The 27,859-nt window shown below is 40.4% G+C and overlaps 1 protein-coding gene across 1 annotated transcript in view; it reads left to right on the top strand.

Moving 5' to 3' along the window:
• Positions 1-7,674: 7,674 nt before the first annotated feature.
• Positions 7,675-27,859, top strand: part of wnt5b (wingless-type MMTV integration site family, member 5b) — a 161,089-nt gene continuing 140,904 nt past the window's right edge. Inside the window, exon 1 of the mRNA XM_068050775.1 lies at positions 7,675-8,942. Within this exon, the coding sequence (XP_067906876.1) occupies positions 8,937-8,942 (6 nt within the window). The 5' untranslated portion in view covers positions 7,675-8,936. The remainder of the gene's footprint in view (positions 8,943-27,859) is intronic.

The following is a 27,859-nucleotide window of genomic DNA, read 5'->3' as shown; positions in this document are numbered from 1 at the left end:
GTGAATCACAGAGCACTAGTGAGAAAGTGGAGATGGTAGAGGAGAAGCTGGAATCAGCAGGTTATCTCATATCTGTACATAGTACAATTTTAAAGGAGGTGTATGTACACAAGTCTTTAAAGGACAAAGTTGAGCAGGCTATGAAATAGGCATAAGGAATCCTTGGCTTTGTATCTGGAGGCATACAGTACAAAAGCAAGGAAGTTATGCTAATCCTTTATAAAACGCTGGTTATGCCCCAAGTGCAGTATTGTTGCCAATTCTGGGCACCACATTTTGGAAAGGAAAGCCTTGGAGAAGATGTGGAGGAGATTTACTATGATGTACTGTGGATGAAAGACTTCAGTTACGTGGACAGACGAGAGAAACTGGGATTGTTGTTCTTAGAGCAGAAAAGGTTATGGGAATTTGATAGAAATGTTCAAAGTCATTAAGGGTTCAGATACAGTAAATAAGGAGAAACTGTCCAGTGGCAGAAGGGTCGTTAAGCAGAGGATACAGATTTAAAGCAATTGATAAGAACCAAGGGCAACAATGAGGGGGAAAAAATTATGCAGCGAGTTGTTATGATCTGTGATGCACTGCCTGAAAGGGTGATGGAAGCTGGTTCAATAACTTTCAAAAGGGAATTCAATAAATATTTCAAGTAGAAAAATTTGCAGGCCTATAGCACGAGAGCAGATGAGTGGTACTAACTGGATAGCTCTACCAAAGAGCTGAATCAGGCACAATGAGCCAAATGGCTTCCTTCTGTGCTGTATCATACTGTGATTCTATAGTCTATCCACAGCTGATTAGGGCAGAGATCTTGAATTCCTGGGTCCAGATTTTAAAAGAACTTTGCTTTTTGAACATGACGTGCTGTTTGAATTAGTGGGGAATATGCCTAACAGCATTCATTCAATGGTGGCTAGTGTGGAATGTATCACTACCTACATTTGTGGGGTTCTGATGCAAGGCATAGAAACGCCAGATGTGGGTGTTTCACTGAGGAAAAAGCACAATATTAGGTAGTACAGCACAACATATAGAGGCTGTTAGAAAGGGTAAGCAATGTAATAACACTCCCCAGTTTCCCACAGACATCACATTTATTACTTTGTGCAGCTATTAATTTTACTGGGAGAACAGTGATGTCACTGGTGCCCAAGGAAGAAAACACAATTTGGCTGGTGTGTTAACTTGACTGTTGTTTTCTGGTCATTGCATCTTTTCTGGCACTGGTGTGCAGTTCTGTGCCACTGATACCTCCCTCCAAATGACATATGAGATGTGTTCTTGTAGCTTTCTCCAACAGTCTTTTTCTCCTTTGCTGAAACTCACCAGGCTCTTTTCCTCTGTGAAACCCACTCCTGCTTCCTAGTCTACTGCTCTTTTGCACCATTAATAACAACCAGACAATTGGCATCTAGTGCCTTTAATGAAGGAAAACATTCCAAGACACTTTGCAGTGAATAAAAGCTTTAGATGTTCAGTGTTTACAGAAGATTTTGGAGAGGCATCCAAAAATGTGGTCAAATATATAACATTTGGAGAAAGATTTAAAAGGTGAGGGGGGGGGGGGGTGGGGGGAGGTAGAGCAGGGGAGTTTGGGAGGGAGTTCCAATCAGTAAGGCCAAGGGACTGTAGGGGAATTGGAAGGAGGAGATTGTATAGAGGCTAGAGGATGCAAGAGGAGACATAAGGCTAGATAAGTTTTCAGGGGTAGGGTAGGTGAGGCCATGAAGAAATTTATAGATGAAGACAACGATTTTAAATGTAATCTGGGGAAGGGTAAACAAGACTTAGTGCAGAAGTTGATGCAGGCAGTCAGGTTTGGGATGGTTTAGCACTTATAGAAGATGGAGGTTTGGAGGACAGCAAAAAGGCCAAAGGAGAAGTCAAGATGAAATAGGTAAGAACTTCAGTAGAGGCGTTGGTAGGAACGGAGGTGAACAATGTTACAGCTATAATGTAAGAACTCTTGGTAGTGGATAGGATGTAGGGTTCAAAGCTCTGTCATGGGTAGAATAAAATGCTGGCGGTGTGTACAATCTGGTTCAGGCTAAGTGAATAGCCAGAGAGGGAGATGGCGTCAATGGCAAGAAGTTCTGTTTGTGAATCTCTCCGCATTAATCCCAAGACTATCACTATAATTCATCTGACGCCAATTACAAAGAAAAAATAAGTTAACATCTACATTCACTTGACTTTTAATTTGGAGAACAGATAAACGGAAATAGCCGTGTTTCCTAATGTCATGTAATCTCGTTGTATCATTGAGAGCAAAGGCACTTCTGCTTTTTCTAATGACCAACACAAAATTCCGGTTTGAGCGTTGAGAAAAATAAATGTTTTCAACTGGATCTTCAATGTTAGTGGTCAGCCATAAGGATTCTTCCAAGATGCCAGAAAATGTGTTCTTAATTACACGCTCCAAATTACATTTAACATACTTTACCCTCATAACTTGATTACTTAAAGGTCCAGTTCGTAACTGTAAAGTAATTGTTGCTTTTATTTCAATGTTCTGGAGAGTGAAAGTGTTCTCCAGCTGCATCCAACATCAACCAATGGGGGCAAACGAGCTTTAATCACTGTCGATACTACAGCCTATTTAATATACTCCCAACTAGCAAATCCAGATCCGCTCCCCGAAAGCCCGTCAAAACTCACGTGTTGTAACTCTATGAAAACTCATATTACTGTGGCAATCATTCTGGCTTCAACTCCACACAAATCTCTTGGGTAGCATAATTAAAAGAAAGAGGATGTTCACCGGGATCTTTGGACATCCTTTCAATTCAGATTGCTCATGTTCATCTCTGTTCCTATTCCATGGTAGCAAGCAGTTTAAAAATTATACATTATGATTTTCAATGTAATTATCTGCATTCATTATCATTTTTGATATTAGATTGGCCGAGCTATGTTGTACCTGCTTAGAATTGTATTCATATTACCACGTTAAAGTTTGCTGTTTACACAGAGAGTTTTGACGAAATCAAAAAATCATTGCGTCTCTTACAAGTGATGTGATGCCCTTCTTCCTCTTCCCTCTTCGGTACCTATGACAGTCCCTCTTCAGACTTTTAGGATAGAAAATTATCTAACGGTGTGTATAGAATTCTAAATTTAAATACAAACAGAATTAAAAGTTGGTTTAATATTAAATGCTTCATGAAAATCCAAATGACACTGGGTAGGCGTTCGACAGTTCTGGGAAAGTAAATGGTAAAAGATATTCAAATGCTATACAATTAATTTAAGGTATCTTGGTGCCAAAAAAAGATCGGAAAGAGCATTTGTTGTCATTTTGATAAATTTACTCCAGAGACTTGTTCAAAATTAAAACGATGTGCTGGGAAGTTGTCTTTCTCTTCGAGGTAATCTCTTAGCGACTTTCTCGGAAATGAAGCGGTTAATATTTAGAAATAGAACCAGCTCAACATCCGCTCAGACCTACAGTGAAATGGGATGAATGGATGTTGGAGAAAAGAGGAACTCACATTTAACCATTTTCTAAATTGCGTCGGGTGTGTTTTCTGGAATGATGCGGTTTACCAGCGGCGCCAAATACACTGAATTAAAATGCTTGAAATAACAAAATCCTAAAATAACGCCAAAATACAGCAATTAGTCTGTCTTTGAAAAGTAGCAAATTAAACAATGTGGTGACCTCCACGGTAAATAAGCTGAGCTCTACAACATCTCTCAGGTTTGGTGAGCGAGTTTTAAAATACTCCATTCGAAATAGCGCAGGTTATAAGGATGGACTGTTCTTCATTCAGATCCGTTACAAAATTATCCACATACTATCTGGATATGCGCCCAACTTTAAAATAAGCAGATCCTTGCGGATGCGGCGTTACGGGTTTTAACTCTCCTCTGTGGACTGTCTTCCTCCTCCCTGACTTTAAACAGGGGCTTTGAATTTAATGAGCCAATGCCTCTAAAACAGAATTTTACACATGGAAACTGAAGAGACCAAGTGCCAGGTATCGACGTGATTGTAAATTATGTCCATATTTCCAAACGTCTTATGTTTGAATAACTTTTCCACTTACCTGTATGATCTGGTTTAAATAGGACAGCGCCACCTTAGGACGTGGAGACATATCGAAATGGTCTTTCGTGGGCTTCTTTGGGAAGGAGGACACGGAATAATCCCACTACAATTGCAGGATGCACAATGGTACTAAGTCAAATGATAACCTGAGATGTATAGATTACTGATAAATGAGTAATACAAACACGGCTGAAGGACATTGGTTCTCTGTAAAATCATGGAAGGAACGCCATTATCTTAAATTCCAGTTCACCTTGGCATTGACTTATTACAATGTACACCTCTCACGATGGATCAGTAGTATTACTCTGTACTGAGTTTGATGGCTGTGGATTCAAACTCCAGGACAGGACTTGAGCGCACAAAAGTACTGAAAGAATGCTACATTGCCGGAGGTGCTATCTTTGGGATGAGATGTTAAATCTCGGCTGCTCAGGTGGCCAAGGATCTCATGGCCCTCTACGATGAGCAGGAAGCCCTCAAGATGTCCTGGCCAATATTTATCTTTCAAGCATTATTACCACGTTTGTCTACATAATAATAACCATTACATTTCAAGTAATTAGTTGGCAATAGAACGTTCTGGGAGTGAAAAGTGCTATATATACACACAAATTCTTTCTTTCGGAATTACTGTAAAACTGTGTTTTACAACAAATGACTTTCACTATCAAGAATATGCACTAGGGAAAATATATTGCATAAAATAGCTAAATTTGCCAAATTTGTCCTTTGCATCAACAATGAAATAGTTTACGGCTACTTTGAGTGCAATCTCGGTTACAACAAACTGATTATAAACCAGTTTTTAAAAGAACTCGTACTCTTTTCCGATTCCACTAGAAGCTACATACACTGTATCAATAAAGCAGCTCAAGTCTCAAGAAGGGGAAGCTCCGATAAAAGTTGGAGTTCGTCAGGAGTTTATAATGTGATGGCGCATTGTTAATACACTGTGAACTGTTGCGCATTTAACGTTTACAGATTAGTATACAAATGGCGATAGACTGCTAAGTTCTGTAGTGTTATAGTTAAAACTATTGACAGTATTGTTATAGTTTTCGATTAGAAATATTTTACATTTTTATCACTACTTCCAGTCCATTGCTGTAATAAAACGGTATAATTAATCAACTCAATTCTGATAGACTCTGATTCAGTCCTGGCTATTAGAAACCTCGAATTCTCAGGTTCTGTCCTTACCTTCCAATAATTCTTTTCCTGATAAAGATTGAAGAACTTGATTTAGTCAATGAAATGCCCAGAAGATTTTATGTTATACACATAAATATACACTTGCCATATGGGCTCCCCTTGCCAGGAATTGAAGGATTAAAGCTTACCTGAAACAGACGAACAACCCTTCTTATGTTTATTGCACTGGGACACTATTCCATTGCACCTGCACCTTGATGATCTTTGCTGTTGTAAAAATCCAGAGTTCTGTCATGTGTTAGCTTTGGTGAGTTGTCTGCGTTTCACTACTGTTTCAATGTAACAAACTACAGGAGGGGGAAAAAATGCATTTTATCATGCAATGATCCCAAACTAGAAATGCCATCCTAGCACATAGAACAGCACCGTGGTATGTGACCTAACCCCGCCATTTCCAAGCCATCGAGTATTTCGTTAGCAACTTCAGTCACAAAAATGAAATCGAGCGTCAACTTGGCAGCAGAGTCCAAACTAGATTGAGAGCGATACTGGTTCCGGGTGCTGGATTTGTTTATTCCTGTACATGAAGCGTTCATTTCTTTGATACCTGTTACTTATTTATCTGATAAATTAGTAGCCTCGAAAACTTTGTTTCCGCCTCCGCAGTATCATTGATTGTAACACCTGGTGGTTTGTCCTGTATTGTTACAGCCGTTACTTCGGCATAAATGAATATAACTGTTAATCAACTCGATGAAGAACGTATTTTAAAAGCTGGCTAGATAAGAGGTGCAACAGATATCACTGCTCCAAAATAAACCAATGTAAAATGTAACTGGTGTAATTAAAACAATGGTAATAATTATGTTCCATTTCGAAGTCCTGTACAACCATTCTCTTTAATTCAAATGTTATAAATGCCTAAATACTCAACAATATATGAAGAGAGAGGGAGAGAGAGATATGTCAATTAATATATAGCCTCCACAAAATGGACTAGCAGGCGTTATTTAAAGATAAAGGAAATAATAATGTTATATGTGTGAAAGTCAATATAAATTCGTCGATGAGCAAAACGTTTCTCCAAATTCGTTTCTGATTGGAACGCAGGTGCATATTTTGCCAGAGTTTTGCCTATTGAGCACAACAGGAAGCCCAATCTCCTCTATAAAAGACCCAATAAAAGTGCTGGCATAGATCTTCGCTATGGCCTATGGGTTATATGTAGGCAGAACCGGGAATATGCACAATAAGCAAGGCACACCGTGTAACTTGGACCATTTCGCGTCAATACCAACATTTTTGTGTAGACATGTATCCAGGCATGTTATACCAATGTAGTCGTATCCTATAATCATATTTGTGTATGTGAGCTGTAGTTGTGTATGTTTGTACACATGCGTAGATATAAAGTACTTGTGTATTCGTGCGCATGTGTAAGAATGGACCCCCAAAAAATCTGTGTTCATACATGTGCATATATACGGATGAATGTTGCATGTATGTACCTGTACGAAAGTACCTATACAGTATATTACAGTCCTCAAAGCAACTGCAATACAATAATTACGAATACACTATTGTCAGATGTCCCTTTCAGAAACACAGCTGATCAATAACCTGGAAGATTGTGTTCTGATACAAATATCGTTTCACATGGAAATACGAAAGTGACCACGAGAAAGTAATTAGAGAATTCTCTTATCCCAAAAAATCTTCAAAAGAGACAACTAAACAGACGTGTTTGGGAAATTTAGGAGTATATTTTTAAAAAGAAATTGAAAAGAAATTGTATCAAAATGGAGGGAAATTCAAATTTATTTTGATATGACATTCGCTGGTATTCACTTTGCTGGAAAGGCGGGAATATAATTTTTCACTGTTCGGTCAACAGGCTGAAAGGTACAGTTTTACGCTGGGTAAACTGAAAAGCAAAGATTTCAAATGAGACTGACGGTATCAAATTAGCGAATCAAAGAAAGTTAAGCTAAATCGAGTCTCAAAACTGGGCAATAGCCCTGAACAGATGAAATAAACCAAACATTTGGATGATTTAGGAAACGTGGGTGGTACAGGCAGGCAATGTGTGTGTGGCCGAGGGATGGCTGGAGAATTTGTGATGGTGAAATATTTTAAATATTACTTTTAACTGCGTTATTCAAGTATTATTTCCTGCTTATTGTTATTATTGTGGAGAATGCACACAACGTTAAAACACGACCAAAACCTAAAATAGGGTACCACAAAACTCTAATCTTCCCTGATTATCTTTTAGTTTTAACTCTGATAAAATGTACCAATGCTAACTCCCTCCAGTTTTTTTATTATTAAGCTTTGACTGTAGTACTATATTTCTTTTGCTGTGAATTACTTTCCTTTATGTTTGAGACCTGGGACAGTCTCGCTTTAAGGCGTTAAACCTGCCAATGGGCTGTGCGCAAGGCGGCAAGTGCGCAGGCGTGGATCTCTGTCTCAGGTAGCAGTGTTAAGTCGGAGTGTGGGAGTTGCGCTTTCTCAAACGAGTCTGCTCAACTTAAGCAGCTTGACCTCCAGCCACCAGACCTCAGTACATAGACAGCGAAGGCGAAGACAATGTCTCCTGCACAAAGATCAAGCACCAACGAGTCGAGCTTTCACTGATCCAAAGGGGTGGAGAGAGAAAAAGCGCCAACAGGATAAAGCAGAGTTTCTTCTTAAAAAGGCAACAAAAAAAGTTTTTGAAAACTTTTGCGTTACTTTGCAGAAGTTTGTACGTTCAACTATAACTACATTTCAGGGATATACCTGCTCCCGGTTGAGAGTGGCTGTCGGTTCAACGCGATTCTTGGAGTGTTGGATATGTGACTTTGTCAAAGTGAGGGGTGCATGTGTGGACCAAAATAGCCAGTTAGTGGAAACTGGGAACTCGAGAAGAGATCCAACTGACCGCAGCTGGGAGCATTGGAAGTGGAGATTGAATCGATTTGCTGCCGGTGGAGAAGGTTACTAAAAAACAAACCCAATAGAGGAGGTCGTTTTGTGAACCTTGTGATTTGTTTCAAGTGGGTTCACGTTTTCAACCTTTTCTTCAACAATTCCTGTGACAGCCGGTCGTGAAATGGCTGAACCGCGTTACAATCGACTCGGGCTCTGACAGACAAGACTGGCAAAGAAAAATACACAAACACACGGAATTGATGAAGTGACACTCAATTTGAAAAAAAAAACAGCGCTGTCCCTTAGGTAAACTAGTCTGTGTCCAGCGAGAAGGTACAATACCATTAAAATTAAAATACAAAACCAAAGTAAGTGCTTGCAAAACCAAAAGCTAACTCCAGTAAAAGGACAAAAATGGAATAAAGTACAGGACGGAAATTATCGGAGTTGCAATTTAAAAAAAACAAGCAGTAAAAAGGGGAAATAGATCGGCCGACTGTGCCTGAGGAGGAAGTGAGAACGAGAGGAGTGAAAGGATTGGAACGGCCGTCAGAGGAGCGCGGATCTGAGTGCTGGCATTGGTGTGGAGTTATGGATCTAAACCTGAAAGAGTTTCAATAACAGGTGCAACATGCTCACACAAGCCAGTTCCATTCCTCTTACTGCCCTGGAATCCTGAGAACCAACGGCTTCGTGATTACTCTGTTGGCTTCTTCATCTTGAGTGTTTTATTCTAAACAGCACACTACTTTCCAATAGAGGAGCTCTGATTAACCCCCAACTGCCTGGATATTTACCAGTAACCCTGATCCTGAAGATGCAAGTGAGTGTTGACCTCTCCTCTCCTCTGTTCCTTTTTTAATTAAATGAGAGCAATGAAAACGAATGAGAAGTATTTATTATGGATGAAGCTAAAACGTTAGATTGGTGTTGAAAATTGCCTTATTATTGCTATAAATTGTTTGTGCTTGACAACAGAATGCCGCAGGGCGAGTGCAATATTGCTTTTCTACCTTATAGGTGATTATTTTACTTTGTTTGGAGTGTGTTTGCAGATTTGAAACAGAACATTAGGATGCCTTTCCCACTGAGCCCATCTTATCTTACCTTTCTCCGTATACTGCAGTTGTTTTGCATTTCCCCATGAATGTCATTTTACTTTTTCCCCGAATTAATATATCGATGTTATTTTACTTGAGTTCACGCTTTCAGAAATTACTGCGAAAGTATTTCAATGGAATCTGTGATTTCAATAGACTTGGAACAGGCGCCCGCCCTTATAAAGCAAATATATGCTTTCGTAGAATTCAGTTGTATTTGAGCTTTACCCCCCAAAGCTATTCTCAAAATCTAATTCATGCAATGCCTTTACAGACATTTACCTTCCTGTATTCTATGCATTTGTTGTTGTTGTTTCTCCTATCTACGCATACATTTCTAATTTGAATTTTGCCGCGTCCTACTTTTCTATATGGTAGATAATCTGTGGCAGTTCTATGTACCAAACTACTTGTCGGTAGTTTTCAAGATGTGATAGATGATTAACTCATGAGCTCTAATTTTGAGGGCATTTGGATCCCCCGCCCCTCCCCAAAAATATCTACAGTTGCTGACGAAAGACAAAACATTAACGGAGCAACCAATTTTAAATGGGAGAAACGAGTTTCTCCTTGCAAACTGACGTTAACACACATGTGCTTTACAGCTGTAATGTGGTAGGTTTCAGTTGGTTGCCGGCGCGGGGTGGGTGGGGTGCTGGTGGTGGGGTTGTTTGTTGTGCCTGGCGGTTATGTTGGTTGGAACGGATAAGAACATTAAATACATTATGTTTAAATTGAAACATGGGAGTGACAGGCGATCTCTGCTTGTCTCAGTGATCGGGGTACGATGCATGAAATTTTGTGTGTGGGGGAGGGGGAGGTTAAGTCGTTTTACAGACCCCCCCCCCCCCCCCTCGCTGATTTAGTTCATGTTCCCTTGGGTCGGGGGGCGGGGAGTGGAGAAACCGCCTTGTAATGTGTCCGGATCAATCCGTAGCTCCAGCACATTTTCTGGCTGATTATAATCACTTCACAAAGCATTTTAAACACATACCCGCCGAGCTCGGGAATACCGCTCTCAGAATGTCGCGTAACACGAAAACGGCCCGCTCCGGGCATTTGCCGGAAAGATGGATTTCATAAAACTTTTCATGGGAGACTTTGTAAGAACAAACGTTACATTAGTGCTTATTGAGTGTCCGTGTGACGAGTGGTAACTGTTACTCAACATCAGTCTGCTAAGTAATTTCTAATATCGCTGAAGTAAAGCTTTTAAAAAATTGAATGTAATATCTCTACAGCCAATGAAGTGGTCATCATCGAGTACTTAAATCTTTCATCTATTTTTAAAGGCTGCAGAAGTTATTTCCCGACATGTGGTTCCACACTAAACTAACGATAGGTGAAGCGTGTAGGTATTTTAAATGGTTCAGATGAAGTTAATAAAGGGGATGATATTACCCGATATTGTTGATTAAAACCAGATCTGCGTTAAGCAGACTGCGGGCTCTAATCCAGACAAGACCCCCTCCCTTTCCCTTTCCCTTCCCACTGCCGGCACAGCACTGCTCCCTCTCATCTCACCAGCAGGATCTTAAACTGACAGATCTGGGTGGGCACAGTTTAAGGACGGCACTCATGGCAACTGTGTGTTTTGATGCACAATTCATAACTCCCATAATGTGCTCACTCGCTTTATGATTTAAAAAATGACTAATTGTACTGGATCCATTGATTCCGATTTGCGTTCAATTGAATGGTTTATCTGTATTCCAGAGATCAGGAGTGATCCCATAGTATCTTTTACAATGAGGGTAAATCTGTTAGCAATTTTCACACACCCGGTCATGGGGATTTTGGCGACATTATCGATGATTTCATGTGGTATTTTGTATGTAGGCACGGTCTGTATTGCCACTAGGTAAAAGGGTCGTTTAACATCGGGCATTTTCCATGCAGTAACAGTGAGACAGCATTGCTTTAACTGAGAACATTAACTGAAGTGATAGGTCTGTAATATGCACTCAAGTGAACCCACTACGAGTCATTTTTGTCAGATCAACGAAGCTTGAAATATGTGAGGTGCCAAATCTCTTGCAGCAAAGCACAAAGTAAAGGGAAAAGGGAGATTCCAGAAAACCAATCGTAGCCAGGTTCTTTAGATACAACACCAAGTTCATTCATCCGCAGAATTTGCCGAGTTCGCGTGATCGGATTTCAAAAAGTACATAAATCCCAAAGCTAACCTGTAGCGAATGTTGCCTCTCGCTGGTAGAATTCTGTTACTGCAGGTCTTTTCTGGCCAGATTGAAACTTTGGGGGAAAAAAGATTTGCTCCCCGTGTTTCAAGTGGTTATCTAGTTCTCTGCGATAATCTGTTGGAAGAACTAGTAGACATAGCATGCTAATTCATTTCGAAAGGAACATTTAACGGTAAAGCATTGACAGAAAAGTTAACCGCATAAATAATAACTGTTTAATCCACGGGTCAAATCATTTCCGGTTATAAATAAACCTTGATGGGGCAATCCCAGTTTATCACCAGTCCTCCCATTACACACAAATCCTGTTCCAGTTACTCAATTTCAAAGTATCATCCGCTCCCACGACAGAGAAACTCCGATCCAATTACACAGTTGTCCTGTTCCATCTATGTCCAGATACACAGAAATTCTGATTAACTTGTGTCATCCCTTTGTACCATTTATACTACTTTAAAGCCATCTTGATCTGGCTCAGTTGGAATTGTGGTGTGAAATTCAGCCATCACAGACGAGATGTTGTCAGGGTTCAATTCCCCAGCCAGTGTTGAATCAACTGATGGTGTGCTGATTTCTCGTCACATTCCTGAGCTTGAAGAGAAAACGAGCCAAGCTCCCGCTCTTGATAACTACCCAGAAATGCCTGTTGGATAGTGTATTTGTCTGAATGTTGGGTGAGTACAGGATTGGGCTTAGCTGTATTGCCACCAGTGGTCAGGGTAGTCTTCCAGCACATTTTGTTTGGGTTCGCACCTGAAGAACGACAGTGTGTATGTGGTGCTGGAGGTTGATGTCTGTAGAATGTACGTCAGCTTCAGTAGAGGAGGGGAAAACACCAAACAATAAAAACTCCTGGTGAAGTCACATGAACACATCTTTCCTATTCAGTTTTACCATAAAAGGAACAATCCTGACACAACCAGAGAATGTGAGAGAGACGTTTAATTCTGATATGGCTACCAAATGTATGAGAAATGTGTACACCAGAATTTAGCTTTTATGAATAGATAAAGTTTGTGGGAGATTGCATGCTTGCATTTGGCTCCATATTTTCCAAAGCATTGAATTCAAAATCCTCATTCTTCCTTACCTCTGCAATGTCCTCTCGCCATGGACTCCACCTGCACCCTGCAGTCTCAGAATTACCTCTGTAAACCTCTTTCCCATGCTAGCTTTTTGTACATCTTTAAAACTTCCAAATGTCCTTCTCAAAACCTATCTTTTCAATCATGCTTTTGATCACCACTCTCCATTACAACAGTAACAATATTTCTAACATACGTACATATGAGCATACGAATTAGGAGCAGGAGTAGGCCACTCGGCCCCTTGAGCCTGCTGCTTCATTCATCAAGATCATGGCTGATCTGATTGTAACCTCAACTCCACATTCCCGCCTACCCCCAATAAACTTTCACCCGCTTGCTTATAAAGAATCTATTTCCTTCTGCCTTAAAAATATTCAAAGACTCTGCTTCCAGAAGTGGGGATGTTTGCTGATGATTGCACAGTGTTCAGATCCATATGCACCTCCTCAGATACTGAAGCTGCCTGTGCCCAGAGGCAGCAAGACCTGGACAACATTCAGGCTTGTGCTGATGAGTGGCAAGTAACACTCGCACCACACAAGTGCCAGGCAATGACCATCTCAAACAAGCAAGAATCTAACCATCTCTCCTTGATGTTCAACAACATTCCATCGCTGAATCCCTCACCATCAACATTCCAGGGTTACCATTGACCAGAAACCTAACTAGACCAGCCATCTAAATATTGTGACTACAAGGGCAGTTCGGAAGTTGGGAATTCTGTGGAAAGTCACTCATCTCCCGACTCCCCAAAGCCTGTCCGTCATCTACAAGACACAAGTCAGGAGTGTGCTGGAATACTCTCCACTTACCTGGATGGGTGCAGCTCCAATAACACTCAAAAAGCTCGATACTATCCAGAACACAGCAGCTCACTTGATTGTTTAAGGTGGTGGATGGTTTGCCATTCAGTCCCTCCACCACTGATGCACAGTGGCAGCAGCGTGTACCATCTACAAGATGCACTGCAGTAACTCGCCAGGTTCCTTCGACAGCACCTTCCAAACCTGTGACCTCTGCCACTTAGAAGGACAAGGGCAGCAGAAGCACAGGAACACTACCACCTGCAAGATCCCCTCCAAGTCACATGCCATCCTGATTTGGAACTATATTGCTGTTCCTTCACTATCACTGGGTGAAAAACCTGGTACTCCCTTCCTAACAGCACTGTGGGTGAGCTACACCACATGGATTGCAGCGGTTAAAGGTGGCAGCTCACCACCACCTTCTCGAGGGCAATTAGGGATGGACAACAAATGATGGCCTAGCCAACGATGATCACATCCCAAGAATGAATTAAAAAATAAGTGAGTTCAGTCTAAGCTATACTTGAACGACTTGAACTCATAAGATGTTCAGCTTTATTCATGAGTTGGACAAGAGCAGAATGATGCTAGTTAAATGAGGTCATTATCAGACAGGACTGGAAACAGAAGTGAGATATTAAAAGTGAATATTTTCTGTGTAATAGTGGCTACTTCAAATAATCAAACCCAAATAACAAATGTTACCATAATTTTAGGATTATTTTTAAACACATGAAAATGGATCTTGCCTACATTTTGTCTACATCAACAGATTTTAACTACTTCCTGACCAGATTACAAAGTCTAAACAAAAAATAATTACAGTGCAGTTATATTGCCACTTTCAAATCAATGCAAAGTGGTTTCAGCAAAGTCCATAACTACTCAGATTCAGGTCACTGTGCTATAAATCTCTTTCAAAAATGTTTTAAATTTTTTACTGCTTTGACCTGGATGATACTGAACTTCTCGAATGTTATTGCAGCTGCAACTATCCAGAAAATTGGTAAGTTTTCCATCATACTCCTAACCTGAGGCTTGTAGATGGTGGAAAGGATTTGAGGTGCCAGGAAGTGAGCCACTTACCCAATCTCTGTGTAGTTATTGTGTTGATAATGGCTGGTTCAGTAAAACATCTGGTCAGTTGTGACTCCCAAAATATTGATGTTGGGAGACTGAATGATGGTGGTGCCGTTGAATATCGGGGGAAGAAGTTGGGTTTTTTCTTGTTCAAAGTGATAATTGAGTGGAATTTATATGGTGCAAATGTTACCTAGCACATACCAGCCCAAGCCAGTGTTATCTAGATCCTGCGATAAACTGGTATTGGCTGTGAGTTCTACCATCAAGAAAGACAAGAGCACAATATTGTGCATCTCCTCACATACCATCCTTTATCGACTCTGATTCAGAATCCTGCAATTCCCTTACCTGATACTATTGCAGGGACACCACCACCAGGAGGACGACAGTATTTCAAGAGGTTTCAGGGCAACTAGGGAAGGCCAATAATTGTGGCAATTTCCCACATTTTGTGGACAAATTAGTGTTTTACAGTGTTACAAATTAGTGAGTTTTCAAAGTATATTTTAGAAAATATCAATATTAATAAAAACAGTGCTGGAAATACACAGCAGGTCAGGCAGCATCTGTGGAGAGAGAAGCAGAGTTAACATTTCAGGTCTGTGACATTTCATCAGAACATTTATTAGCTTGATTAAATTTTTACTACCTTTAAAAATATTTCAAATGTCTTTTTTGTAGGTTATTTAATTATTAATTAATTACTTTGTTCATATAACCATTCGGATTGTCAAAGGGTTTACACAGACAGGGTGGAATGGGTCAGCTGATCCACTGTGAACTCCAAAGTATGGGGAAAAAACACATAAAATGTCAAAAATCACAATTTTCTTAGGGAAGGGTTCCATGCCCCCAGAGTTCTCTAGAGATTATTCTTGTGCCTTCATTTATTCTATGCTCTTCCAGACTTTTGTGTATTCATAATTTTTTGTTCCTCCAATGTAAGTAAAAGAATATTCAGTGTCAGCTGTGGCTCAATTGGTAGCACTCATGCCTTGGAATCGCAAGGTTCTGGGTTTAAGTCCGACGCCAGGGTTTTAGCACAAAAATCAAGGCTGACATTCCACTGCTGCTCTGTCAGAGGTGCCGTCTTTCAGATGAGATGTTGAACCAAGGCTCCATCTGCATGCTTGGATGGATGTAAAAAATCTCAAGGCACGATTTTGAAAAAGAGCAGGGGAGTTATCCCTGGTGTCCTGGCCAATATTTATCCCTCAATCACAAAAACAGATTATCTGGTTATTATCACATTTCTGTTTGTGGAAGATGTTGTGCGCATACTGACTGCCGCGTTTCCTGCATTACAACACTGACTACACTGCAAAAGTACTTCATTGGCTGTAAAGCACTTTGAAACATCCGGTGGTCATGAAAGGCACTATATAAATGCAAGTCTATTTTCTTTTATATATTTTTTTTAGAGATACAGCACTGAAACAGGCCCTTCGGCCCACCGGGTCTGTGACGACCAACAACCACCCATTTATACTAACCCTGTAGTAATCCCATATTCCCTACCACCTACCTACACTAGGGGCAATTTACAATGGCCAATTTACCTATCAACCCGCAAGTCTTTGGCTGTGGGAGGAAACCGGAGCACCCGGCGAAAACCCACGCGGTCACAGGGAGAACTTGCAAACTCCGCACAGGCAGTACCCAGAATCGAACCCGGGTCGCTGGAGCTGTGAGGCTGTGATGCTAACCACTGCGCAACTTTATGGTCAAGTGAGGAGGGGTCAAAGGGCTTCCCTCTTTCCCTCTCCTTGTTAGACCATAACAGGTTTAATTCTTTCATAAAGTGAATGTACTGGCCAATTCAATAGGTGTTTGATTGGTTCTTATTATGATCACAGCAAGTAAGTAATTGGACAGGTTTTCCTGAGTTAACAAAGAAAGAGGTTAACTTTGTTGTACATAAATCAAACTAATAAAATAATAAACAACGCACCAACTTTCACTTTCTCTCACACTCACACACACACACACACACACACACACACACTAGAGGTTTACACAGACACAAGTATGTTAGAGTGGAGAAAGGTAGATTGGTTGAGTTAGAGTCCATAAAAAGGTATACAGTCTCTGGAGATTGGTGATTCAGCTGGCTTCTAGCTGAATTTAGTGGTTCTGAGGCTTATAGTTTGAAGAGGTAGATGACAGGTTCGGTGAGTCTCTTGGAGATAGCGATACAGCTGATTTCCTCCAACTGTGTTTCTGGTTGTAGCCGGAGTATACAAAGGTGGTCAGTCAACAAGCAGGATGTGAAAGCTTTCAAGTTGGAATGGAGAGAGAGAGGGACCCCTACTTAGGGTCTGTTCATGTCAGAATCCAGTTGCTTCTCCTTTACTTCAGAGAAAACACCAGCTTAAAACCACAGATGGGGAGGGGCTTGTCACATGACAATCACTCAGTCATTCAAACATAGCAGTTAGCAGTATTTCTCTGCTTGCTGAAAGAACAGGTAGTTCATTTAAACTTCCTGGATCTTAGTTCTTGCTGGGGACTGAGCAGACATTTTGTCTCTCTCCTCACAGTCTTTTGCAATGTAGGATACAGTGTAGAAAACTAGATGATTATCTTAAGGTGAAAGGATGTCTTTGCTGGCAGCTTGTCTTTTAAAAAATGTCTTTAAAAAAATCAGATCTCCAGCTAGTCGACCAATGAAAATTGTCATTCAACAAAATACATTGGCATAACAATATCTGCAATTTAAGTTACAAGTATGTGTCCCCCTGGACTTTTGGTGTAAATGCTTGTTTTGCTCTATATTCGAGGCTATTTTTGAATTGTCATTTGGGATTATGCCAGTTTTTTTGAGCCACTGGCTAGCTTTTGTTTGTCTTATGGCTAGTATATATGTTTACTAAATGTTAACATTAGTAACATGGCTACCCATCACAGGAGAATTTACGGATAGTGTAATCATTTTGGTTTGGGTGAGGTGGGGGGGGGGTGGGGAGGAACCATAGACAGGCTCAAAACAATTAAATCCCTAGGGCAAATATCCAAAGGTGCTAGGTGCTATTGGAGATGGAATCTACAAAGTGCTTATAGTCATCATAATGAAATTGATGAGCACAGCTGGACACTGGATTAAAAGAAGGAAACGTGGCAGCTATCTTCAAAAAAAGGTGACAAACCCAAAACAGTCCTATTAGTTTGTACTCACAAGTGAAGCAATCATAAGGGGAATAAAGGGATTATCTGAGAATTTAGTAAATGGCACTCAATGCAATTTTAGAAGGGAAAGATCCTATTTGACGAACCTTCTTGACTGTTTTGAAGATGTAACTTTCAAAATGTTTTAGATAAAGTTCCATGTCCATGTTGCACAAGTTTAAGGGAGTAAGTATTTATGGTATAACCTAGAGGAAATAAAGAACTGGCTCAAAGAGAGAAAGCAGCAGGTATAATTGGGGGAGTTATATCAAGCTGGGGAGATGTACTAAATGGGGTGCTTCTGGGAGCCCTGCCTAGACCAAATTCTATTTGAAGGCCCAATTTTACAAAGGAAAGATAATTTGGTCAAATTTTCAAATGATCCTAAGCAATTGGATAGGAACAGTCAAATTCAATGTGAAAGTCAGGGAACTGTAGCAGATCTAGATAAAATTTGCAAGTGAGCAAAGTTAAATAAGTGAATGGTATTGTACACTGGGAGAGATGCTCAGTTAATGGTTCTGAACCAGGTAGGGGAGAGGTTGAAATAAATCTGGACATGTTGAGATTCTTCTAATCATTTCAAAATGGCAATCAAAAAGTAAAAAGAATACTAAGCTGTATTGCAATGTGAGTCGAGTAATTGCAATGTGTTGCAATGTGATGTAATCACAGTGAAACAGTCGTATGCTTTTAGTTTGGACACACATTGAGTACTGTATCTAATTCTGGTCAATAAAGCATAAGAGAATAATCTAAACCCAGGAAGTGGTGCAGGGAATGCCTACAGAGTGATCACTGGTATCAGGGAACTGAGATAAGATTTGGATAGAAAGGGCACAATGTCAAAGTTTGCAGACAATACAAAAATAGGGATTTTTAGTAATTCCAGGAGGACGTAGACATGCTATTAGATTGGGGAGATAGATATCAGATGAAATTTAATGTGGAGAAGACGTCAAGTGATACATTTTGAAGAATGATTAATGAGGATAAAGTAGACTAAATGGTAAAATTTCAAAAGGGATCGTGGAGCAGAAATAGTTATAATTAAATAGGACAAGCAAATAGATAATAAACCTATGCAAATCATTGGTGAGGCTGTAGTTGAAATATTTTGGACGCCTTACTTCAAGAAGGATTTCAAGGCCGTGGGGAGAGTGCAGCAGAGGTTCGCTAAGATGATACCCGAAGTAGTTACAAGGAGATAATGGAGAGGTTTGGAGAGAGAGTGCAGAAAAGATTTACAAGAATGTTACAGAATTGAAAGGATGCAACTATCAGGAAAGATTGAGTCGGCTGGGAGACTTCTCTCTGGAAGAAGAGACCAAGAGGTCTTTAAAATCATGACGATATTCAATTGGGTGAACATGAAAAAACTATTTCCACTTAGTGAGTCCAGTATGAATGGGCATAAATATAAGGTAGCCACTAACAGATCAAATAAGGAATTTGGGAGGGATTTCATTACAGATTGGTGAGAACATCTAACTCACTGCCACATTGAATTATTGAAGTGGGTGACTGACATGCTTAAGGAGAGCTTTGATGCATGCATGAGGGAAAAGGGAATAGAGGGATATGGGGGCAGGGTTGGAAAGGTAATTAGAGTGGCAGAAAGCTTGTGTGGAATATAAACACTGACATAGACTGTTGGGCCAAATAATCATTTCTGTGCTCTACATTCTATGTAAAAGCTGGGACTCTGCTGATTAAGGCAAAGAAGTTTAAGAGGAGATCTCAAGTAGAATGTACAAAATTGAGGTTTGGGCAAAATAAATTGGGAAAAACTATTTTCACTGGTTGGTGAGTTGGTAATTTGAGGGCATAAATTTAAGATCATCACCAAGCAAATGAAGGGAGAGGGTAGGTTTTTGTTTTGCAGACTGTTGTAAGGGCATGGAGTTCCCTACCAGTTACTGGTGGAAGTATTAGCTATAATAGTAATTGAAAAGAAAGTGGATAAATTTCATCAATAAAAATATTAAAAGGTACAGGGAAACAAAGGAATGGGCCTAAGTTAATAGGTCATTCAGATAGTCTTTTGCTGTTCTGAAAAATTCTGCCATTCTATGAGGATAGGCTGGAAAATATATTGAAGAAACATGGTGGGTAATTTTAACCAAACTTACACAGTGGGAAACTGACACAATTTGATTGGCTGCCTATTTCACACATTGTCTTATTTCAGTTTCTATTAAGGTCATAGGAAAGTAAAACTGGACAGGATGTAAAATAAATGGCAGACCCGTTCACATTAGTTAGGTTAAAATTACCACCACAGACTCTTTAACCTTGCAAAGAGCTGGATGAGGCAGAACCCGAAAGAAATATGTAGGATACTAAGCAGAATAGAAAATGTAAACTCAGAATGATATTTTAAATAAACCTACCAACTTCTAGACAAGAAGGGGGCAAACTGCTAAATGGCAAGCTCAGGACTGGTGCAGGTAAGTACTTCATGAAAAGCACGATCATTAGCTAGAATGATCATTTCATGGTGAGGCAGAAACACTGGAATAGAAACATATAAAAAGGAACAAGAAAAGATGCTGCCAAAGTCATAATGAAAGAGGAGGTAGTTGAGAAACTGGATGGGCTAAAAATTGATAAAGAGGAGGTATTAGATAGGCTGGCTGTACTTAAAATTGATATGTCACCAGGACCAAATGAGATGCATCCAAGATTACTGAGGGAAGAAAGGGTGGAAATTGTGGAGGCACTGGTCATAATCTTCCAATCCTCCTTAGATGCAGGGGTGGTGCCAGAGGCCTGGAGAACTGCAAATGTTCAAAAAAGGGTGTAAGGATAAGCCCAGCAACTATAGGCCAGTCAGTTTAACTTCGGTGGTGGGAAAGCTTTTAGAAACGATAATCCGGGACAAAATTAACAGTCACATGGATTAATAAGGAAAGCCAGCAGGGATTTGTTAAGGGAAAATCATGTTTAACTAACTTGCTTGAGTTTTTTGATGAGGTAACAGAGAGGGTTGATGTGGTGTACATAGACTTCCAAAAGGCATTTGATGAAGTGCCACATAAGAGGCTTGCCAACAAAGTTAGAGCCCATAAAATAAAAGGAACAGTAGCTGCATGGATACGAAAGTGGCTGAGTGACAGGAAACAGAGAGTAGCTGTGAATGGTTGTTTTTCAGACCGGAGGAAGGTATATAATGGGGTTCCCCAGTGTCAGTGTTAGGACCCCTGCTTTTCTTGATATATGTTAATGACTTAGACTTGGGTATACAGGGTCAAATTTCAAAATATGTGGATGACAAAAAACTTGGAAGTGTATCTGAGGAGGATAGTGATAGATTTCAAGAGGACATACACAGGCTGGTGGAATGGGTGGACAAGTGGCAGATGAAACTGAATGCAGAGAAGTGTGGAGTGACACATTTTGGTAAGAAGAATGAGGAGAGCAATACAAAATAAAGGGTACAATTCTAAAGGGACTGCAGGAGCAGAGGGACCTGGGGATATATGTGGACAAATCATTGAAGGTGGCAGGGCATGTTGAGAAAGCGGTTAATAAAGCTTATGGGCTTTATAAATAGGGGCATAGAGCATAAAAGCAAGGAAGTTATGATATATCTGTACAAGACACTGGATCGGCCTCAACTGGAGTATAGAGTTCTGGGCACCACACTTTAGGAAGGAGGTGAAGGTATTAGAGAGGGTGCAGAAAAGATTTAAGGAAATGGTTCCAGGGATGAGGAACTTCAGTTATGTGGATAGTTTGGAGAAGCTGGGGTTGTTCTCCTTGGAGAAGAACAGATTAAGAGGAAATTTGATGTTCAAGGTAATAAGGGGTTTAGGCAGAGTAGATAGGGAGAAACTATTCCTGTTGGCAGAAGGATCGAGAATCAGAGGACACTGTTTTAAGGTGATTTGAAAAACAACAGCAACATGAGGAAAAGCTTTACGCAGTGAGTCATTAGAATCTGGAATGCACTGCCTGAGAGTGTAATGGAGGCAGATTCAATTGAGGCCTTCAAAAGAGAACTGGATAATTATCTGAAAAGAAAAAAATTGCAAGGCTATGGGGAAAAGGTGGGGGAGTGGGACTAGGTGAGTTACTCTTCGAGAGCTGGCATGGACACGATGGGCTGAATGGCCCCCTTCTGTGCTGTAACCATTCTAAGTGCAGCTTGCCCATCAAACTTGTCCTATTCTGACATGGTGCAACCTACACAATCCATCAACCCCATTTCATCCTCCACAGTTTTGCAATGGCCTTGGAGAGGCAAAAATAAAGACAAAAAAAATCCTTTAGCCAATCTAGGAAGAAAAACTGGGAGATTTATTTCTTAACCCCCAAAGCATATCAAGGAAGTTCCAGGAAACTGCAGTGACTGCTGTCATTAGTCAAAGTTAATCCTCTATAACTTGAGTCATTCGAGAGGCAGTCAGATGCTGTGATGTGGGAATTATAGTTTGCTGTGGAAAGAGTGCCAAATAACATGCTTCACCTTTGTGGTAACAGAAGACTGCCAACTCCACATTGCAACTAGCAGATTCAATCCTCAGATCATTAGCTGCAGCATATCTACAGTCTTCAAAGGGCATTTGTGCTGTAAATGCCTGTCCAATGCACAGTGGTGCAGTGGTTAGCACCGCAGCCTCACAGCTCCAGGGACCCGGGTTCGATTCTGGGTACTGCTTGTGTGGAGTTTGCAAGTTCTCCCTGTGACTGCGTGGGTTTTCGCCGGGTGCTCTGGTTTCCTCCCACAGCCAAAGAATTGCAGGTGATAGGTAAATTGGCCATTGTAAATTGCCCCTAGTGTAGGTAGGGAATATGGGATTACTGTAGGGTTAGTATAAATGGGTGGTTGTTGGTCGGCACAGACTCGGTGGGCCGAAGGGCCTGTTTCGGTGCTATATCTCTAAATAAATAATGTTTGTAACACAAAGGCATTAGTTGCTTTGTTAAATATATAAATGACTGTGGGTGAAGAAATGAGTCAATATTGAGGCTATTAAGTAACTCTTCTGTTATCACATTATGCTTGTGAGCGTCTGAATCTTTTTCATGCACTGCTTAAAACGAAGGTCATAATAGCACACACAATGACTGCTGCGGAAGCTTTAGGTGGTATTCATTTTTTTTTTACAAACATACAAACACACAAAAGTTTACATGTAGTCATTTTTCCTCAGTGTTACGACCAGGTGCGAAAGGTGTCTAGGGGTCTGTTACTATCTTCACCTGGTCTTATTGTAACAGGGTTTAATTTTAAACACACTGTGTTTTGAGCTCCCCCTTTGTGAATCCTTGTTCACAACTTTTCAATTATAAGGCAAAGAAATTTGCACAAACAGGCTTTCTTTGGTTTAAAGAAGAAAGATGAAATTTATTAAAACTTAAACTTAAACTCTAGTATGATTCACACCTACGGATCTATGATGTGCCCATGCTAGCATGCACATGCGATATAACATGCAGATAGGGACAGAAAAGAGAAGAAAAGAGAAGTAGAACAGTTTGAGGCAATATCTTGTTACTGTTTCTCGAGCTAGCTATAGTCCTTGATTGAAGATATGGCCTTGTGTTTTGTTGGGGCCCAGTAGTCTTCTCAAAAACCTTGTTCATGCAGGAAACCTTTCTCTTTTTGAGGTTCACATGTTTTCACAAGATTCAGTTCTGTGGGAAGAGATGAAGCAGGCAGACAGGAGAGAAGATGTGTTCAGTCCATGAGCACATGGCATTCTCTGCTCCAATTCCTTTGTTGGGAGTTCAAATTTAAAAAAAAACTCCCAGGTTGCCCAGCAGGTTAGTCATGTGACTAGCTCCTTATATGTAACAGTCTCTTTCTTCAACATCCTTTCTTGGAAGTTCAAATTCTCCGCAACAGCCAGTTAGTCATCTGACTAAAACTGGTCTGACCACTTCTGTGTATTGGGGAAGTGACTGCTGGGTTCCCATTGTTTCAACATTATCTGGTACTATGCAAATGTCCTTCCAGTCAGGGTTAGCAATTTTAAGTTTTTGTTCATGTGGCAAAATAATGTGTGCCTCAGTCTTGGCAGGTGGGGGTTTGCCTGACATCAGTTATTAATACTTTTAGTTAAGGATAAAGGATATATGGAAAGATGACTTCCCAGGAAAATATTACTTTCTTTTAAAGGCATAAAGCCTCTTTAAATACATTCAGTTGTTTTGAATGTTTTTGATGAAGGATAAGCAATGACCCAGTTAAGGGAATGTTGGGGGTATTAAGAGGGTGAACATCACAACATTTGTTTTAGATCATCTCATTTTATTTGCAGTGTGCTAATCTGACAATTTGTATATGATCTTATATAAAAGATGTCAGCTGAGCACATTGTTTTATGATTGAAATGATGCTATGAGTTCAATTAGGCGTTTATTTGTAGTCACCAGTTCTGATGAAAGGTCACTGACCTGCATCATTAACTCTGCTTCTCTCTTCACAGATGCTGCCAGACCTGCTGAGCATTTCCAGCATTTCTTATTTTTATAACACATTATGTATTGGACAGAATATTTACCCAATGGGTGGAACCAATGTTGACATGCATTTGCAATTGCCACTTGTGTATTAATTGATAGATTCAGCAGGTGGAAAAATATTGTCTAGTAGATGCCTGTTTGGCTTTTTGGATCAATCTTTGTCTCTTGAGTCAATAGGTTGTTGATTCTAGCCCCTCTCCAGGAATTTACGTTGACACTGCAGGCAGTACCAAGGGAGTGCTGTATTGTCAATAAGCTGTTCTTAGAATGAGGTAATAAAGCAGAACCCTGCCTGCCTGCCTATTCCAATGGTTCCGTTGGATGCTAAAGATCACAATGTACCATTCGAAGAAGAGGAGGTAGCTGTCTCAGCAAATGTTTTTCCCTCAACCAATGATAGCAAAAATGGAGAAACTGGTTACTTCTCTGTAGATTTTAGGATCTAGCTGTGTGCAAATTGACTGCCTCATTTGCCTACCTAAGTTACTGTACTTCAAATGATGCATTGTATTCAAAGAGCTTTGAGAAATTACTGAGCTGTATGAAAAGGGGCTATATAAATGCAAATCTTTCTATTTCGCTGTCTTTTCCTCCCCATTACTCTGTATGTCCTCTGGTTACTGACCCTTCTGCCACTGGAAACATTTTCTCTTTATTTATTCTATCAAAACCATTCATGATTTTGTACACCTCTATCAAATCTCCTCTTAACCTTCTCTGCTCTAAAACAAAGAACCCTAGCTTCTCCAGTCTCTCCACATAACTGAGGTCCCTCATCCCATTGACATTTAACATTGGAAAAGACAGGTTAATGTTTCAGTGTTAGTTTTTGAACTTGGATGCATACTATCTAAATGATGAGAGAAGAGTAAGAGGCGACTTGATTGAAACATATAAGATCCTGAAGGGTCTTGACTGGGTGGATGTGGAAAGGATGTTTCCCCTTGTGGGCGAATCTAGAACCAGGGGTCACTGTTTAAAAATAAGGGGTCGCCCATTTAAGACAGAGATGAGGAGAACTTTTTTCTGTCCGAGGGTCGTGAGTCTTTGAATATTTATAAGGCAGAGATAGATAGATTCTTGATAAGCAAGGGGGTGAAAGATTATCGGGGTAGGCGGGAATGTGGAGTGATCAGTTCAGCCATGAACTTATTGAATGCCAGTAGAGGCTTGAGGGGCCGAGTGGCCTACTCCTGCTCCTAATTCGTATGTTCATATCTAAGATTTTATTTCAACAATATTGATTTGCTCCAAATCCTCCTGAAGGTACTTTATCAGCATAGCCTGAATCTAAGTAATCCCTCATCTGTCTCTGGGCTGCCATCTGATCTGGGATCTGGAATCTGGGATAGGGACTAGGGGATAATGATGCAGAAATTCACTGTTGATAGGATAGAAACTGGTAAGTACAAGTTGCAGAAATTTTCTGTTCACAAAATAACATCGGGACCTAGATTCCCAATGGAAGCAAGAAGTACCTACAACTACTTTTGTTTTTGTATATTTAAAATACGTAACCCTCCCAGAAGAAATAATTTTACTGTGATAGGCAGAATTAATTAGACTTCTAAATGTCAGAAAACATACCATCGAATGAGTCATTTCACACAGGGCATGTCCTCATTACCTGTTGGATCATGACTTCAAGACTCGCATTCCACTTCAGCATTTGCATTCAACTGGAGTAATTTCCCAAATCACCACTGCTGCAAACTGTAATGTGATGAACTTTAGCTCTTTCCCCTGCAATAAAAATGATGGGATGTTGGGTATACTTGCAGTATACATGCCCATATTCCACTGCACTTTCAGTCTACTTCTTTGTTTCCATGTTCAACGAGGCATGGCTATATTCAGGCTATCAATTTTTTTGGTGTCAGGTTTTTGAAGTAGTGACCAGTTTTTGTTAGTTTTCTAAGTTGACGTGTAAGTGTCAACTACTAAGAAATGTAGACAAAATATGGTACTGGGATTATAGGGGTAACAAGAAGTAATAGTTTTATTGAATCACAGACATTAACATATTCTGCCTCATTACATCAAACAACAACCCTCTTTGTGCTCCAGTCCTTTCCATAGATACAGTTCAAAATGTTTAAGATTACAAATACACATAGTTATTTTTGCCCATGTTAAATGACAGAAAACATGTAACTATTTTGAAAGCTGCATCAAATATTTAGCAATCAAGTCGCTCAAAAATATTGACACAAGAAGGAAAACAATTTGAATACGAACATACGAATTAGGAGCAGGAGTAGGCCACTCGGCCCCTTGACCCTGCTTCGCCATTCAACAAGATCTTGGCTGATCTGATTGTAACCTCAACTCCACATTCCCGCCTACCCCCAATAACCTTTCACCCCCAATAACCGGGCGTCACAGTGGCGCAGTGGTTAGCACTGCAGCCTCACAGCTGCAGCGACCCGGGTTCAATTCTGGGTACTTCCTGTGTGGAGTTTGCAAGTTCTCCCTGTGTCTGCGTGGGTTTCCTCCGGGTGCTCCGGTTTCCTCCCACATGCCAAAGACTTATAGGTTGGTAGGTAAATTGGCCATTAGCAATTGCCCCTAGTATAGGTAGGTGGTAGGGGAATATAGGGACAGGTAGAGATGTGGTAGGAATATAGAATTAGTGTAGGATTAGTATAAAATGGGTGGTTGATGGTCGGCACAGACTCGGTGGGCCGAAGGTCCTGTTTCAGTGCTGTATCTCTAAACTAAACTAAAACCTTTCACCCCCTTGCTTATCAAGAATCTATCTACCTCTGCCTTAAAAAGGAATATGTCATAAAACATAATTGCCAATATGAATACCCCTTCATTTCCAGGAGAAAACAGTTGCATTTTTGGGCAAATGGAGAAAATAATTCAAGGAAATATTCCTGGAATTCATAGAATTTGAATTAAACATTTTGGGAATGCTGGGAACTGAAAGCCATTTGACCTGGATATGATGCAAATGGTTGGTGTGTCATCTAAAAATTTGGACAAGCAGATATAATGCTCCTTTCTGCCTATATAACAAAAGCACTGCACTCAAAACAAAATCCATTTAAGATGTTTCTTATTGAGAGGACACCATATAATGCAAGAGTTTTATGATGAGGCCCGATGATCCAGGAACCAGAAAAAATATTTTGCACTGACAATGGACTGGCCTGATTAATATAACAAACTACTCTTGTTCTTTGCTCATCTCCCTCAACACATAACAATGTAAGATACTTTACAATGAAATTTTTTAGCCCAAAAAAGTATTTTGTTAAAGAAAAAGCATATCCCCATGTTTGAATGGATAAATACAATACGCCGTAGTACTGAGCCATAGAATTCAGAAAGGCTCTCGGTTTGATCCCCACTATTTACTGAACTTGTTGACCTAAGCTGATATGTGTCAGGGCCTTACAGTTGCCTACAGCACCCCAAGATTGTTGGGGTTTCTACTGATCTGTATATGTTTGTAAGAAGGATGAGGACAGCATTGGACTCGACTAGAATGCCCCCACCATCAAGGAACCAGCCGACACTCCAGGCTCGCAAATTAAGAATGGCTATCTGGATGAGGTGCCAGAGGAATGCTTATGAGAACAGGACTGTCGCCACCGACCTCTCCACCAGCCACCCTCCACTGTCCCCCCAACTCCCCACAGTCACTCAATTGGTAAACATAGAGAGTAGTGTAGTGCGGGGCTGAATATTGCAGGGCAAGAAAATTCCAGATCTCTGGCAGTATTGTTAGCCAGTTTAACTTGGGCTGTAGTTAGGGGAAGGGGGTAGCTGGGCACTGATCAGGGAATCACCCTGGGACTTTCCTGGTTTGAAT

Source organism: Heterodontus francisci, chromosome 18 (assembly GCF_036365525.1).
Source record: "Heterodontus francisci isolate sHetFra1 chromosome 18, sHetFra1.hap1, whole genome shotgun sequence".
NCBI classification, from domain to species: domain Eukaryota; kingdom Metazoa; phylum Chordata; class Chondrichthyes; order Heterodontiformes; family Heterodontidae; genus Heterodontus; species Heterodontus francisci.
The sequence above is the reverse complement of the archived record's forward strand: the minus strand, read 5'-3'. Positions and strand labels throughout refer to the sequence as shown.